Source organism: Falco punctatus (assembly GCF_963210335.1).
Source record: "Falco punctatus genome assembly, chromosome: Z".
In the NCBI taxonomy this organism is placed as follows: domain Eukaryota; kingdom Metazoa; phylum Chordata; class Aves; order Falconiformes; family Falconidae; genus Falco; species Falco punctatus.
This window is the reverse complement of record NC_137586.1, coordinates 84,980,385-84,996,158: the sequence shown is the minus strand read 5'-3', so window position 1 is coordinate 84,996,158 and position 15,774 is coordinate 84,980,385. Positions and strand designations below refer to the sequence as shown.

Here is a 15,774-nt window from a genome sequence, read left to right as displayed (position 1 = left end):
GGAGGGGAAGGGGTGCAGGGCACAGCAGTGGGCATCTCACGACCCCCCCCCCCCCCCCCCCCCAAAGCCACGCAGCGGGGGCTCCTGCCCGGAGAGGCCGGCGGAGGGGAGTGGGAGCCAGCAGGACCAGTGACGCACTGCTCATCCCAGTCATCCTCGTGCACCTCACTTCAAAGCAACCACACCGAAACACAGCACGCTGCGACTCTTAAGCTGTAATCAAATCACCCTGGTTTTAGAGAAATGACAAGTAAAACAGTGTCATTCCACTGGCGCGAGGCTCAAAAAGACAAAAAAAAAAAAAAACAACCAACCCAAAAACCCAACCCAAAAGCAAAGTGAATGCCTGATGCCTGGTTTAGGCTTCGTTTTTGACAAAAGGCTGGAGCACTAGAGCATTTTAAATACTTGGTTTTGCTCTCTAGAAATCTAAAAACTTCCAAAAGTTTTTGTGTTGTTTTTTGGGTTTGTTTTTTTTTTTGAAAGAGTAAATTGAAAATTAAATGAAATAAAATAGGTAAAAGAATAAAAGCAGACAAGCAGACAAAATCACTACTGCATTCAAAACAAAGGTCAGCATGGACGTATTTCAGAAAAAAACCCAGGGAATAAATTGCCTTCGCTACCCACTCACAAAAACACAACTCATGGGAGGTGTACGACATAAGTCATATATATACTACAAATGCCAGCTGCAGTCCCTCTGCTCCGGCTGCTGACGCTGATTTCTTAAAGGGATCCTCTTCTCTGCCACTTTGAATTTTATGCCGAAACAAAATGATGCTCATTCAAAAACAGATGAGAAAACCCCCTCTGGCACATGCCCACTCAGCTTTAGTTCTACAAGTATCAAAAGTACAGTTAGATGACACAGAAATTGCCTCTGTTCGGAAGAGCAAGCCTCAGGGCACAGCTGTGTTTTGTGTCACGACTATCGCACGCTGAAGCCTATCACACAGACCCCAGCCATCTCAGGAAGGAAAAAAAGGCTGGAAATGGTGCTGCCCCTTCTCGGAGGTGTATTTTGAAACAGGAGAGAAATCTCCGTTCAAAGCTGGCAACTTTTTTCCACTTCGCTTTTCTTTGTAACGCTGCATGCTGGATATCCCGCACGAACGCAAGGCAAATGGGAACGCTGCACCCTCACATCCACCTCTAAAAATATACATACAAATCCATACATGTTGCATATGCTTACATGTGTGTGTATGTACGCTTATAGGCAGTCCCGAACCGGAGCGAGCTGCCACGTCTCAGGCCAGAGCCCCCCCACGGCTCGGGGGTGGGGGAGGGGGGTTAATCCCCCGATCTCTGCAGCTAAAGTTTTAAATATACAAGACACGGTTATCAACTTAGCGGCTTTACGGCTTACCTTCAGGCAGCGTCGGGGCTGGGAAGTGTGTGCAACCTTAACGCAATTACTGCCACCACAGAGGCTTTGACACCAAACGTTTCGCTGCCTCCCCTTGAGAAGGGCAGAGAAAACTGATCTTTCACCATGCACAAGAGTTTCCAAAAGAGACCGAAAAAAGCATCTGGCAGCCTTCCCACACGCCCCCCCCACCCCCCACCCCCCACCCCACCCCCCACCCGCCCCTCTCACTCTCTGGTTGTTGGGGTTTTAAAGGAGTTGATGGAGGAAGATTTATCAAGTACTGAGGATGGCTGGCCGGGACTTTGCTGTTGCTGGTGCTTCAGGGCTCTGAGGCAGGACAAGCACGCCACGACGAGCCGTGCAAGAGCGACAAAAAGCAGATAAAACTGCCCTCTTCGAGCAAAGAATTGCTTTGTGACTGGCGCCAAGGTCTGTGCTCTGCAATAGGGCCTCCTCAGTGCCTGTGAGTATATTCTCCTCACCCACACTTCAAAAGGGGCCATACGGAAGAAAAACGGCCACCACTTCTCACACCTGACACTGCGCAAAGGCCCTCTCAGAATTGGCACCAAATGGGTGACAAAAAGCATCTTGGCAGCCAGGTCAGTGCACGTAGTCTTCCAAGCATGTGGGTGATGGCCTCGCTGCTCCATCATATAAGCCATACATCACCAAATCCACCACAAGAAGGCCGGCTGAACAGAGAGACCTTTTATTGTCATGTTTTCTCATTTCTAACAATGTCATTATCTCCCAAGATGTAACCGGGATACCTGTCACCATTGCATACCACGTAAAAGCAGGAGCATTAGCAGGAGGAAACCCAAGCATCACCATCACCACCATCATAGAAAGTGAGTGGAGGTTGAGCCGGGCAGATGGGAAACCTTCCTGGCGCTAAAATTTTTCAGATAGAAACAGCTTCAAGCTAAATTCCACAACTGCCCAACCTGCCATGTTAACGGGAAATGCCCCTGCTAACCAGAAACCCTCGGCAGAGGAGCTGGGCGATGGGCTGCTGGTACAACCTCCTGCGAGGTCCTCGGCTCCTGCCAGCCCCGCAGCACGGCCAGGGGGACCACGTGCCAGCGCCGAGAGCTGCCGGGGAGAACCAGGGCACTGGCAGCATCAGGCAACTGGACAGGTCCCGGTGAACAAAACCTCCCAAATCTGAGCTTCTCTGGAGATTGGAGAGAGATTTGGATTTGCACGTGGAAGACTGGAAACGCTGTCAGTGCGAGAGGGGAAACCGTACAGCCAAATAACGATGTGAAAGCAGGCGCAGGGCTGTGCTCAGCCTCAAGCACGCCGGGCAGTGGTGCCCGCGGGGCTGGTGAACAACGCCAGGCGTGCACTGGCACGCACTGGGACACCACAATTCTCATCTAGCAAAAGACGCTGGAGGGGGATTGGTACGCAGGAAACACTGGCACGAAAGGCATATAACATTTATTAATAACAACACTGGAATATCGATTATATACATCAATAGAGTATGAAGACAACAACAATATTCATCCCAGGACTCGCTGGCCTGCGTTATAGACATCGTGTGTATCTACCTGTAACACGCACAGATGTTACAACAGGCTAAGGATCTACTTCTGCATCTCCTCCAAATTAAAAAAGCAACGAGCCACCGCATACCAGCTGTCACGAGACTCATGGTCACCATGATGGCAGCACAGGGTAAGTTTTCTGTGCTCTTCAGTAAGAAACCCGCAGATTACCAGATGTGCTGCATGCATGTCCATTTTGACCACTCAGCACTCGCGGTTCAAACCTTCCCAGCGAATCCCATCCCGTGCCAGAAGGAAACGGAGCAAGTTCTTTGAGGCGAAAAGGCCCCGATTTCTCTAGACACATGCCAATTACTGCCTAAGGGCTCACAAAATGATGTGCCATCCTTTTACATTCCTCTGAATGTCAATATTGCCCACAGCTTCAAAGCACAAACCCACTTTCACTACGTGCTCCTATTAATGGAAAGACACAGAAGGTATTAACAAGCCACCTTATTCCTCCTATCAGGCCTTCTCTACTTTCATTCTGTTTTAAATTCATTAATATAAGCTGTTTTCCCTGTGCTTATTTCATGCACATATCTGCATGATTTATGCCCCTTTGTAGCCCAACTCAAACTTTACTTTTTCCCTTTTTAAACCCTTAAGTCCTTTGTCTTCAGTATATTCTCTGTTGCATTTTTTAATTACTTAAAAAAATTGAACTTCTCCTTCAGAAGGATTAAATCAGTTTCCCACCAGTGTTCAAAAATTCAATTGCAGTATGACAGTCTTTCCCCACCTGTAAGAAACCCAAAGAAACAGGGACAAGGAAGAAAGATCAAACTGATGACAGAAGTGGGGAAAAAAAAATTCGTCTTATAACAATCAACAGAACAGGGGGGAAAAAAGAAAAAAAAAAAAAAAGAGAGAGAAAAAAGTGAAAAAGTCACCCAGAATATATGACCATGTAAGCATGGGCACTCTTGCAGAAAACCTAGTCAGCAATCCAAAGCCATGGGAAATTTAAATTAGAGCTAAGGTCCACAATAGCAGAGAAATCTGTACAGATAAAAGGGCCTGCTCAGGCTGCAGGTATACTTAGTCTAGATCTCTTCAGATTTGCAAAGGAACTTTATTAGTTTTATTAATTTTTTTCTTAAATAATCAAGAGATTCGAGTGTATCCACATTACACGGCAAAGAAGATTAAGTTTTTTTCTTTAATCAAAATATCCATATGCATGTGCTGTATCTTCCACATGGTGGGTGGATTCCCACTGCTTATTATTGCTCCGGGGTGCATTCTGCTATAGTAACTCATGCACAAAACACTCCTACTACATTGAAGTAGCGTTAAGGGTCTAGCAAATGGGAGCGAGAAGAAAAAAAAACCCTCACATCACAGGCAAAGTCCCAGTGTTGAGCAGCGCACGGTTCTGAGGAAAGCAAGCTGATAAAAGGGTTTCAGCAATGCAGCCACAAACAGACAAAACACCCAACGCGGTGACATCAGCTTCTACTTTCCAGGCAGCCGGCGTGACCTGGCATCACTCCGCCGGTTTCGCCCTTGGAGGGGGATGAAGCCCCCAGTCCCGCGCCTGGCTCTGCTCAGGAGGGATGGGACGGGGAACCGTGGTGCGGCGGATGCTCGGCGGGGCCGCGGCACGGCCTGGGCAAGGGGGACCAAAGACCACAGGTTCCCACCCCCTCTTGGAAACCCCTCTGTCCTCAGGCTTCGCAGCAGGCAACAGACAGCGCAGTCCCATGTGCATGGCTTACCAGCCCTCATAAACACAACTCCCGGCACAGGCTGCTTCCAAACAGCCGCTAATTTCACACCGAGGCATCTTTCTGCGAGCTCTTCCATCAGCTGACCCCTCCAGCTGCCCAGCGCCCACCCTCAGCATCCCAGGGGAGACGCCATGCTCCAGGGTCACAACAGCTTGGCCCCCGCGACCCCTCGGCAAGGGGCCACCGAGCCGCCTTCGACATGACGTGACGTGGATGGCCACCGACCCGCAGCGCCCAAGCAGCCTCCCCGGCCTCAAGAAGGACCAGCAGCGAGTGGAGATGCAGCAACGTGCCTGCAGCACCCAGCCGTGCGCCGCCACGCAGAACTGCCCGGGAACAAACCCTTGCCTTTTGGTTTGGTTTTGGTTTTGTTGGTTTTTTTTTTTTTTTTTTTTTTTTTTCTGGGTTTTTTTTTGTTTGTTTGTTTTGCGACATTGGAATTTGTATGTGAACCACACTTACTTAGTCTTGCTGACACCATTAGGTATTAATAAGAAAAATATTTTCATTGCAAAACTAATTTTCACCAAGAAATCTTTTTTTTTTTTTACTTTTGAAAGCAAGTTTTGCTGAATTCAATCCAGCAAGTCCACAGCTCAAGCATCCAAAAAGTACATCTCCTCAAATAGTATTTCTGTAGCCTAACAAAATGAAAACTTTCTTGTAGACATTTCTGTAGAAAATTTAAGTTGGTGCTACAAATACCAAGACTCTAGAACAAAAACATACTACATCGTGCAAAGGTCGTGTTCAAAACTAGCTGTCAAGGGGAAGGGTAAATTAAAGAAGAAAAGCACAGCTCACTGTACTTTTTTGTCGTTTTAGAAATAAGCTTACCCCTTCTCCCCGTTTAAAAATACAACAAGGGATTTGAATAACAGCACAGAGAGGAAAAAAAAAAATACAGATGTGGTCAGATCTTTGAATAGTTTCTGTAGTACCATGCAGAGTTAAGAGAAAATTAAGTCATACATCTAGAAGCCGCCATTTGAAACACCAATAGTTAACAAAGGGTATTTCCTTTTTGAGCATGGCTGACAGAGATAAAACAATGAGCTAAATTTATCAGAGACTGCTGTTTTCATTTTGACTCCATAAGTTGTAGCTACTGCTGCTGAACAGAAAACTCCTTCCTGTATTATTTTTTAGGGAAGAGGGTCAAATGAAATGCTTTCAAATTACCTTTTTTTTTTTTTTTTTTAAACCGTTTCATTCACTAAATGTTCAAATCCTTTTTTTTTTTTTTTTCTTTTTTCTTTTAAAGATGTACTTTTATTGTTTTGGGTTTTTTTACTAAAATGAGAGACTTGATAACTCAGGCTAAAAATCAGTGTATAGAAAGACGTCTAAACCTGGAAAACAAGATGGAAATAGATGCCAAAATGGAAAGCTGAAACAACTGCTTTGGAAATAGTAGCTTGCCCTTTATTTTATGTTCACTGTTTCTTTTTGTAGAGGGCGGTTTTACAGGACAGTAAAAGTTGACATAAAAGCCTGTGCCTCAAGTGAAATGATTTACCCCTTGAACGCTGGCTTCCCTTCATAACTCCTGTCAACAGAGAAGATTAAAAATACTTGTATTTTACCAAATTCCAGAAGTCACCCTGTTAGGAAACACCAAAATCACTTCATCTACTCAAGATAGCTAGAAGATCATGTGACAAACAGATTTCAAAATATCCTGCAACACCCCATAAGCCTCAGCTGAGTTTTGTGCTTTCTGCTCCGAGCATCCTGCACTTCCGTGTGTCTGAGGTCACCACCAGAGCCAAAGCTACACCACACACGGCTTCTACACAGTCGTGGAACAAAATGCTTAAATAAAAGCACAGTGTCATCCTTGCTACAGAACCTATTTACGCCCCCGGGCAGGAGCAAGCTCCGGCTGAACAGGCGCTGCACCCGTACAGAAGCCACGTCAGTCCTTGGTCCGGGGGGGACACCTCGTGCAGCAGCTGCGCCCAGCAGCACACATGGGAATTGCTCCAACGGTTGTGTGCCATGTCACTGTCTGTAAATGTCATGAAAATGTGGCGAGAGCTGCTAAGGAGGTGGCACCGGGGTGCCTGACGAGGTTTGCAGGCCGTGGAGCAATGACTGCAAAGGCACCTGGACACAACGCTCTTTACTAGAACAGACTGATACCCAGTGACTGTTACTTTTAAAAGCAACTTCTTGTGCTGGAAGTAGCATCTCTAGCGATGCTCTTGTAAAAGCCTCGCTTACTGCGCTAATAAGAAAAAAAATCACGAGCAGAGAAGAAAACAACCATTCCCTCCCTGGGAGACCAGCAGAGCACCTATGTGCTATTTTATAGAAACTCTGGATTCAAAAGCAGCCCTACCCACTGCGCACCACAAAGCTGCCAAGCGCAGAGTGCAATCACATTAGTTTCTTGCGCCCGAGGGCGATACTGGGTGGGCAAAGGATGAAACAGGCAGAAGATGCATTGGGTTTTGTACCCCTTAGTGGCCTGACATTGATGCAGCACCTTTGAAAGCTGTCTTTCCAAAAGCCGTGAGGAAAAAAACCAAATTGCAGAGGTTATGATCGCAGCTATACGTGGGAGAGGAAATACAATAAAAGGAAGCATTTAATGAAGGAATGGGTGGAAGACTTCCAACTACAGCAGATCAATTCTTATCATATATACTCTTACTGCAAAGTGGAGGAAAGGGATGGAAGGGGAGAACCCTCCTTCAAAGACCTGGAAACGCTCCAACACTAAAAGTGAACTCACTGCCATTTACTATATGGTACAGTTTGTAACGATTCTCTTTGCACACTTTCTTCTAGAGCCTAAAAATTAAAAAAAAAAAAATCAGAAAAATCATACCAAAGACCTAGATTTGCTGAATTACCTGGGTTTGAAACACCACAGGAAGCAGGTAGGACCCTTTATGCAAAGACCAAGCAGCAGCAGCAGCAGCGCACGCTTCTCCAAATGCCATTGCAAGGAAACCCACCGACGACCGAGTGGAAGCAAGTAACACATCACAGGTACACGGTCACTCTCTTTCAGCTTGGCCGACCGTCTGTAATTCCAGCGCCTGCTTCGCTTCCAAGCTATGCGCAATCCCACCACAGAAGAAACAACAAAGTCAGAATAAGGAGGGACAAGAGTCGCTACAGACACAGCAAGCGCTTTGCTTGATACCCCTCCCCGCGAAGCGAGAAAGCCAGTGCTCATCTATATATCCCGGCTAACGAAATGTTGCCAATCAGCTGTACAGCTGTCTTACGGAGCAACCAGCAGACGCGTGACAAAAAGCAGTATTTTACAGAAATAGGGGCAGAGATACGCTGCTGCTTAATGTGGTGTTAGGCAAGCAAAATAAAAAGTGAGAGGTATCTAAAGCCACTTGGAAAAAGGGTAGAAACGGCAGGAAAAGTTTCCAGCTGTGTACTGAACAGCAGTGTTTGTGGACCAGCCGTAATGTTTGAGATGTGAACTGAAGATGGAAGGGTACAGGTGAGTCTTGGTTTTCTATCAGGAACCACAGGTCATTTCTCAGAGGCTCATTTCTGCCAAAGCAGCCAGCAGTGACTGAAGCTAGAAGTGGCTGTGTGGGAAGAAGACTCCCTGCGCATTGGAGGCATCAAGAAAGTGTTATTTGTTTACAGAGAACATGAAAAATAATAAGGCTGTTAGACAAGAGCAGGGCAGACAAATAACATGTAGAGGAGTTCGCAGAATAAGGAGATATGCCCAAGTCCTTCCCTCGAGGAGTTATTTCTGACTCCAGTGGAACCTCAGCACCCCTGTTTCAGGGAGGCAGACATGAAAACACACTCATCAAATGACTGACACAATCAGCTACGCTCAGAGTCACAGAATCATTCATGTTTCAGTTCCCTTTTTAATGTGAAGCAAACTGGACACTGGACGTACCATGACACTGTCACGGGAGGTCTATCGCATTCACAGACAGGCAGTTTTGGGGGAGAAAGGAAAAGGCAAGGATTCACCAGTCACTCCACTCTACATCCATCCTTAGCGATACTGCAAGCCCTAAACCAGTAATGTACGTACTGTGTAGTCACCTAAATGCTTGATCTTGTTCTTTAGAAACGGTGAAAACAGAACCGCGCACACGGCTCAAAATAATTTCAACGAATTAACAGATAATATCTTTGCCAGAAAAAACACAGATTTTTTTTTTTTTTTAAATGCATTTCTTCCTTCAGATTTAAAATTTTATGTTTCTGTTTCAGCAGGGGAGTCCTTTATAGAACTGGAGATACAACGCTGCGTAAGCTCAATAAACAAATTATGGTTACTTTACATTAGGAAGATTTATGGTTTTTGTTCCCTAAAACTATTTTGATACTGTTTTGGCTTTTCATTACATACATACACGTACATACCACACTGATTTATTTTAAGCCTCTGTCTTTGCAACCCCATCACCATTAGAAACAGACCAGCCGAACCCAATTTTTGCATGCCGGAGCTACCTGAATAACATTCACTGGAATTTGGGAGGTGGTCGAGAACCTGAGGTTTGACCAGAGCCCAGCTTTGCGGTACCCACTCCACCTCGGGCATGTGTCTACATCAGGCCAGCACGGGGGCATGGGCCTCTGCTCTGCCCGCTACATACAGTGGAGTCAAATGTATCACCGTGAACTCGTTCTCAGTTGGAAGAACTGTGCAAAGGTTGAGGCTTTCTGCAAAGTCATACATCTGTAGAAAGGCAAAAGCTGAGACGAAGAGAGAGGTGTGTGTACCAGCACCTGCTCCCAAACGGCTGCACGTGCCTCATGCATGTTGCTTATGTCCCATTCCTCCAGGCACGAGGCTGCTGTTGGCAAAACCACTACTGATGCGAGGCAAGTCACAAGAAGGGGTTTTGAGGAGGTTTTGATGTAGCTTGGAGAATAAAAATCAGAGTAGGAGCAGAACAGTTGTATTTATATGAGTTTCTTGTGTGGCTGCTTTTGACTTCCCATTCAAGCACCTCAAAATGTGTTTACATTGCCTACATTAAATTCAACAATTTTAGTTCTGACCAGTATGACAATTTTATACAGTGCAGGAAAATTCTGCTTCTGTTACCTGCCTTGAACATAGCTTGCTTATTTTCAACATCTATGAATGTATATATGAATAAAAAACATGACCCAATTTCTTACAAAAACATACCACAAGTTAGCAAAACTGCCTCCTGATATTTACCGCCCACGCTGATTTTTAAAAGCCTCTCTCAGTTAGCACTGGCACACTTTTGCTAGGCAAAGCACTGGCAAAGAATGGAGACATAAATTTTCATTTTCATGTATACCTAGTAAGCATAATCACTCCGATAAAAAATGTTTAAACAGTACTTGAGACTTCAAGCACATTTCAAAATTCCATATACACATTGTGGCGAACATTCTGTAATTAATTTATCTTCTGTTTTCTTGAGTACTATTTAGTGCTACCATCAGCAATTCTGGTACATAAATGCAAATTGATACACAGAGTAAACTAAACAACGGAAACCTAGCTCCAGGTCATTTGCCTGTCCAGCAGTTGTGAGAAAAAGAGACAATTCCCAGGAAATGCATTAATGGTGCTAGGCACAAACTGCATCACTGTTACAGCAGTCACCACATGGCACCAAACATTTGCTCCCCAAGAGGCAGAGTAATTTAAGAAAAAGACAAGCTAATTAGCTCTAGTTTCAAAGAAAAAGATAGGATATGGCTATACAAAAAGAAAGATATTAATGAAATTTAGCAGCTTCTCAGAAACTGCATTTTGAAAGATTCACGGGGAGAAAAAAAATTACATAAATTCCAAATAAAATGTGGCTGTCTGGGGTTCTGGCACGGCAACTGAATGCTCTGACACTCTTCCAGCATCGCGCTGGGAAGAGGGAAAGCATTTCTTAAATCTCTGAGGCTTGGGCAAGCACGCTGGCATCTTTAATCAACAATCTGAGACTGAGTGCACGCTATGGGCTCCTTAGCCACGTACTATGCAAAACCAGACAGAACAACTCTAAGCAAAAAGTTACTGAACGTTTACAGGCAAGAAACAGGTGTTTCGCCAGAAAAGAAGGCAAAGGCCTCCTCAGCTTCCCCCTCTCAAACAGCTTAGTAGCAGCACGCGAACAGCAGCAGTTTACAAAAACTTGATGAGTGTCAGCCTTTAGATCAGTGCTGCAGAACACTTCATTGCACCAAAAAACGCCACCAATTTGCATGCGCACCTTGTAAAATTATGGTATAATTATATTAAAGGGGACGACGGGGACGACGGGGTTTAGTGTTGCAAAGGTCCTGAGCGCTGTGGCTGATGCGGCTAGCCTTGCCTTTCTTCAGGTCACATTTTCTCTCACACTGGCAAGGGATGCTGTTTCTGGAAAAGATCTTTGTGCACTGGGAAACTGGTGGGCAAGAAAAAAGCACGGCTGGATTGCCCAGCAGAGTTTTTAGTTGCTGATGACGAGGTATGTATTACGTAGTACGATTATTGCAAACACGTATCTAAAATCTGTCACATTAACCATCACATTTACTAACTTTCTACACTGTAACTTGGAAGAATATTTCGAAAAATACCCAAAATGCGAAGATGTTAGTTCTTAGCAATTGGGAATCTCTCTGAATTACTTAATGCAGAATCTATGCAAGAAGTCACAGTAAATTTTAGATCAACAGCTCAAACTGTCAAGACTCCTGAGGGAGTGGTTAACGCAATCTGCTTCAGGAAGGGGAACCAGCTCAGAAGGTCTCCCCTCCATTCCTTGCCCTCTCCTGTTAGAGCTCATCCCTTTCCGTCAGAGTTGCAACTTCTCTGGTCTAGCACCCGGCAAAGCCTAAACAAGCACTGGCACCTGCACTGCTGAGGGGCAACGAGGCAGGGCAGACAGGGGCGGGGGGGGGGGGCAGAAACCTCATCACATGAAAAGAGGAATGACACTGCTCCCTGGGTAATGAGCACTGTTTACTTTCCTGCCCTGTGGTACTATTCAAAGTTTTTATTGTTACGCAGTTTCGACCTCTGTCTTTCTCTCTGCCTGTAGTTCTCAAAGGGCTGTTTTTTCCTACTTACTTTGTTTACAAGAAGAAAACATTGTATTCCCTCTTCATTTCAACCCCCTTTCCCCTTGCAATTTCTTCTGTGATCTTAGGAAAACAAAATGTACAGGCAAGTTGGAAAGCTCACACCGTGAATCACTCTGATGACACTACTGAAATGATGGTATTGAAGTGGTGTAAATAATGGCTGTTTCCTTCGTCATAGTTTTGTATGCATCATTACGCGCTCCGATTCGCTTTCTGTTCGTCATTCTTTTCAAACAGGGACCACTGGAGATCATCTTGCCCCCTCCCCTGGGCTGCTCTGCAATCTCAGGAACCCCTGTTAGGCCCTGGCCGCTGTGTAACGAGTCGGGCAGTTAAGCATCCCTTGTCCGTGCATGTGTTTGTGAATTAAGTACCTCATAGTAAGTACAGTATAAGTATTACCATCCCGGATCCCTAATTAAGTCACTGTTGTTATTACAGTAAATCCGATTTGATTCACTTTGTAAGCAATACGTGCTACTAAACCGCTATGATCAATCTTAAAACTGTGAACAAAGCTTGCCTATCCTTTAGATATAAACCATTGACCAAGTCTGGATCTAATGGCACCTAAGCTCTATTAAGAGTTCAGAAAGCAAGGGGGTCCACTCTGAACCTTGTGACTCAATGGGAGGATCTCCCTTACTCTCTCACATTTATAATCTGTGTGAATCACTCTAGCTTAATTTTAAATTTGATTCTTTCTGTGACTTATCCATGTAGTAACAGAGTGAATATTGCCATCTAACCTTGTGAAGTTGCACTCCCACAAATTCCTGTTAGAACTATTTTGCTAATACTTTTGATGGTGACTCTTTAAGTGACCTCAACCACTTTTTCATGACATCATCTAGGTCAACCCCCTGCTCAGGCAGGCTCTCCTACAGCAGCCTGCACAGTGTCGTGGCCGGGTGGTTTTTGAATGTCTCCAGAGAAGGAGATGCCACAGCCTCTCTGGGCAGCCTCTTCCAGCACTCCGTCACCCTCAAAGAAAAGAAGTTTCTCCTCGTGTTCAGAAGGAACCTCCTGTGTTGCAGTTTGTGCCTGTTGCCTCTCGTCCTGTCACTGGGCACCACTGAAAAGAGCCCGGCCCCGTCCTCCTGACACTCGCCTTTAAGGTATTTGCAGATACTGACAAGATCCCCTCTCAGTCTTCTCCAGGCTAAACAGGCCCAGCTCTCTCAGCCTGTCCTGAGAGAGATGCTCCAGCCCCCTCATCAGCTTCGTACCCCTCCACTGGAGCCTTTCCAGTAGCTCCCTGTCCCTCTTGAACTGGGCAGCCCGGCACTGGGCACACACTCCAGATGCGGCCCCACCAGGGCAGAGCAGAGGGGGAGGGTCACCTCCCCCCACCTGCTGGCCCCGCTCCTCCTCATGGACCCCAGGATCCCACCGGCCACCTTGGCCACAAAGTCACATGACTGGCCCATGGGCATCTTGCTGCCCACCAGCACTCCCAGGTCCCACTCCGCAGAGCTGCCCCCCAGCAGGTCAGCCCCAGCCCGTACTGGTGTGGGGGGCTGTTCCTCCCCAGGTGCAGGACCCTACACTTGCCTTTGCTGAACTTCATTAGGTTGCCCTCCACCCAGCTCTCCAGCCTGCCCAGGTCTCACTGAATGGCAATGCAGCCATCTGATGTATCAAACCGCTCCTCCCAGTTTTGTATCATCACCAAACTTTCTGGGGGTGCGCTTTGTCCCTTCAGCCAGGTCACTGATGAATAAATTGAACAGGACCGGACCCAGTACCAACCGCTGGGGAACACCGCTAGCTACAGGCCTCCAGCCAGACTCTGCAAAACTAGACAAACTAGACAATGTGAAACACTGACATCAGTATCATTGCAGACAAATCATCCCACACACAGAAGAATAAACAAGTGATTAAAAAAAAAAAGTACTAACCTTCACTGACAGAAGTTGGACAGCCTTCAAGATTCAACATTATATCTTTATCTCTGTCATCTGTACCGGCTCCCAAAAGCATCCAACTCTGGACATCACCACTTTCAGATACCAAGCTCTCCTCCTCCGAGCTGTCATCTATTACCAACACATCTTGGATGTCATGAACTCCAGCACAACTAACTGGGCTAAGCTTCCCACTAATGCTTTTCCATGGCCTTGAAACGTTTGTGCCTGATCCGGCAGGATCCAGGGTATTACATCTAGCAGCTTTGGCCTCATTTGGTGTGGAAGATCCTGGATGGGTATGCGTTTTACCTTGAGCTAAAGAGCTTGTTGAGTGCTTTGCTTTCATTTTGTAAATACTGTCTTCATCTGGTGTATCAGACAAGACGATGAGCTCAGGGTCATCTGAAAGCTGAGCACCACGATCAACTAATTCAGCGATTTTCTTGTCTTCATACTGCTTCTCAGCTAGAACTGAACTGTGACCCATGGCTCCTGAAACATCAGCTTCTTCATCCACTTCCAGCGTGCTGGATTCTCCAAGATTCTGGGAATAGTGGATCTGGCTGTACAGATGAAATTCCACCTCACTATCAACACTCTGCTCACTGGATGACTCCTCGTTATAAAGTTCATCTTCATACGCTTCAGTATCCTCGGCGTCTTCATATCCGCCAAACATTCTGGAAAGTGAATAGTCTGTATCTATAAAAAAGCCAAAAGGTTTTATCAGAATGGTCATGAATGTATGCCCAAAACAACCTTTCAAATTACACCTTTGGTCTTTCTGAAATTGCTAAGGTTAGTCGCAGAGCTCTGCGTACAGAACATAAAACTGAGCAGACTTAGCAGCTACAACAATCCATGCTCAAATCCGTAACAGCAAACGCTCCTCAAGGGTCCACCTGCTTTACTTTTAACTACCACTTAACCTCAGCTAGTTTGGCCTCGGAAAGTTGTACTTCATGTGCTCTCAGCTTCCTCAGCTCCTTCCTATCCTGGGTTCAAAACGAGGGTACCTGCATGAATTGGGAGACAGAGAAGTGTCTGAAGCACAGTCTGGATCATTCCGCCAACTAGTATTAATTCTGAGTACTTTGCAACTTGTTTTACTAAGTAACATGTAGATACCTGAAAGAGCAGGGAAGGAACACTTCGCAATATTTGACAGAAATAACTTGGAGCCCATCTGCACCTGGGCTGCAGAGTCACCTGAACTGGCACTCCAGAATTTAACCCTCTGACGAGAAGTGCTAGGGCAATGGTACCAAAGCACCCACGGACACTCAGCACAAGTTCAGGTCTGAAGGTAGCATAAAAACCCCAACCAGAACAGTAGAGGTAGTATACAAATCTGCATCCTCCATACAAGCTAGCAGGTCACATTGTCCCATCAGGACTTAACCAACTGAGTTACAAAGCCATGAAAATGCAACTACAATGTTCTGAGACCTGAGGAAGATAGACCTCTGAACAGTGTCTGCCCAGCTCAGCGTTAGCTGTGACATCTCTGTACTGCTACCAGTTAAGCAATAATTACCTACAACCTTTAACGGCCTTTTTGGCGGATCTAGGACTAAAGCCTCAACCTCGCCCTTCTCACGTACTCAGCCATACTGCTTTTTAAACAAGGATGCTACAAGAGTTGGCTGACGGGACAAAGTGCACCCTCAGCAGCTTGCAGCTGATTCAAAGTGGGGAGGAGTGGTTGATACACCAGACAGTCAAGCTGCCATTCAGAGGCACCTCAACAGGCTGGAGAAGTGGTCAGAGAGGATCCTCATGAAGGACAAGAAAGGTAAATGCCAAGTCCTGCACTTGGGGAGGAGACAGGCTGAGGGTCTCCTGCCTGGAAAGCAGGTTTGCAAAAAGAGACCTGGGGATGGGCCAAGTTGACCATATGCCAATAAGCTTCTGGGACAAAAAGCATCCTGGGTTCCTGAAGAACAGCAGCAGCAGGGTGAGGGAGATTATCCTTCTGCCCCAGTCAGCACTCATGGGACTACATCTGGAGTGCTGCGTACAGCTCTGGGCTCTCCAGTACTAGAAAAAATGGACATACTGGGGTGAGTTCAATGAAGGACCTCTGAAACAAGATCATCTGTCATATGAGGCCAGGCCAAGACAGCTGGGAC

The 15,774-nt window shown here is 46.0% G+C and overlaps 1 protein-coding gene across 2 annotated transcripts in view; it reads right to left on the bottom strand.

Moving 5' to 3' along the window:
- ZCCHC7 (zinc finger CCHC-type containing 7) overlaps positions 1–14,321 on the bottom strand; it is a gene marked incomplete at its 5' end in the record, with an annotated part of 113,277 nt that extends 98,956 nt beyond the window's left edge. For both annotated transcript variants that reach the window (XM_080372487.1, XM_080372488.1), the window contains one exon: positions 13,634–14,321. In XM_080372487.1, coding sequence (XP_080228613.1) covers positions 13,634–14,321 — 688 coding nt within the window. The remainder of the gene's footprint in view (positions 1–13,633) is intronic.
- Between the last annotated feature and the right edge of the window lie 1,453 nt (positions 14,322–15,774).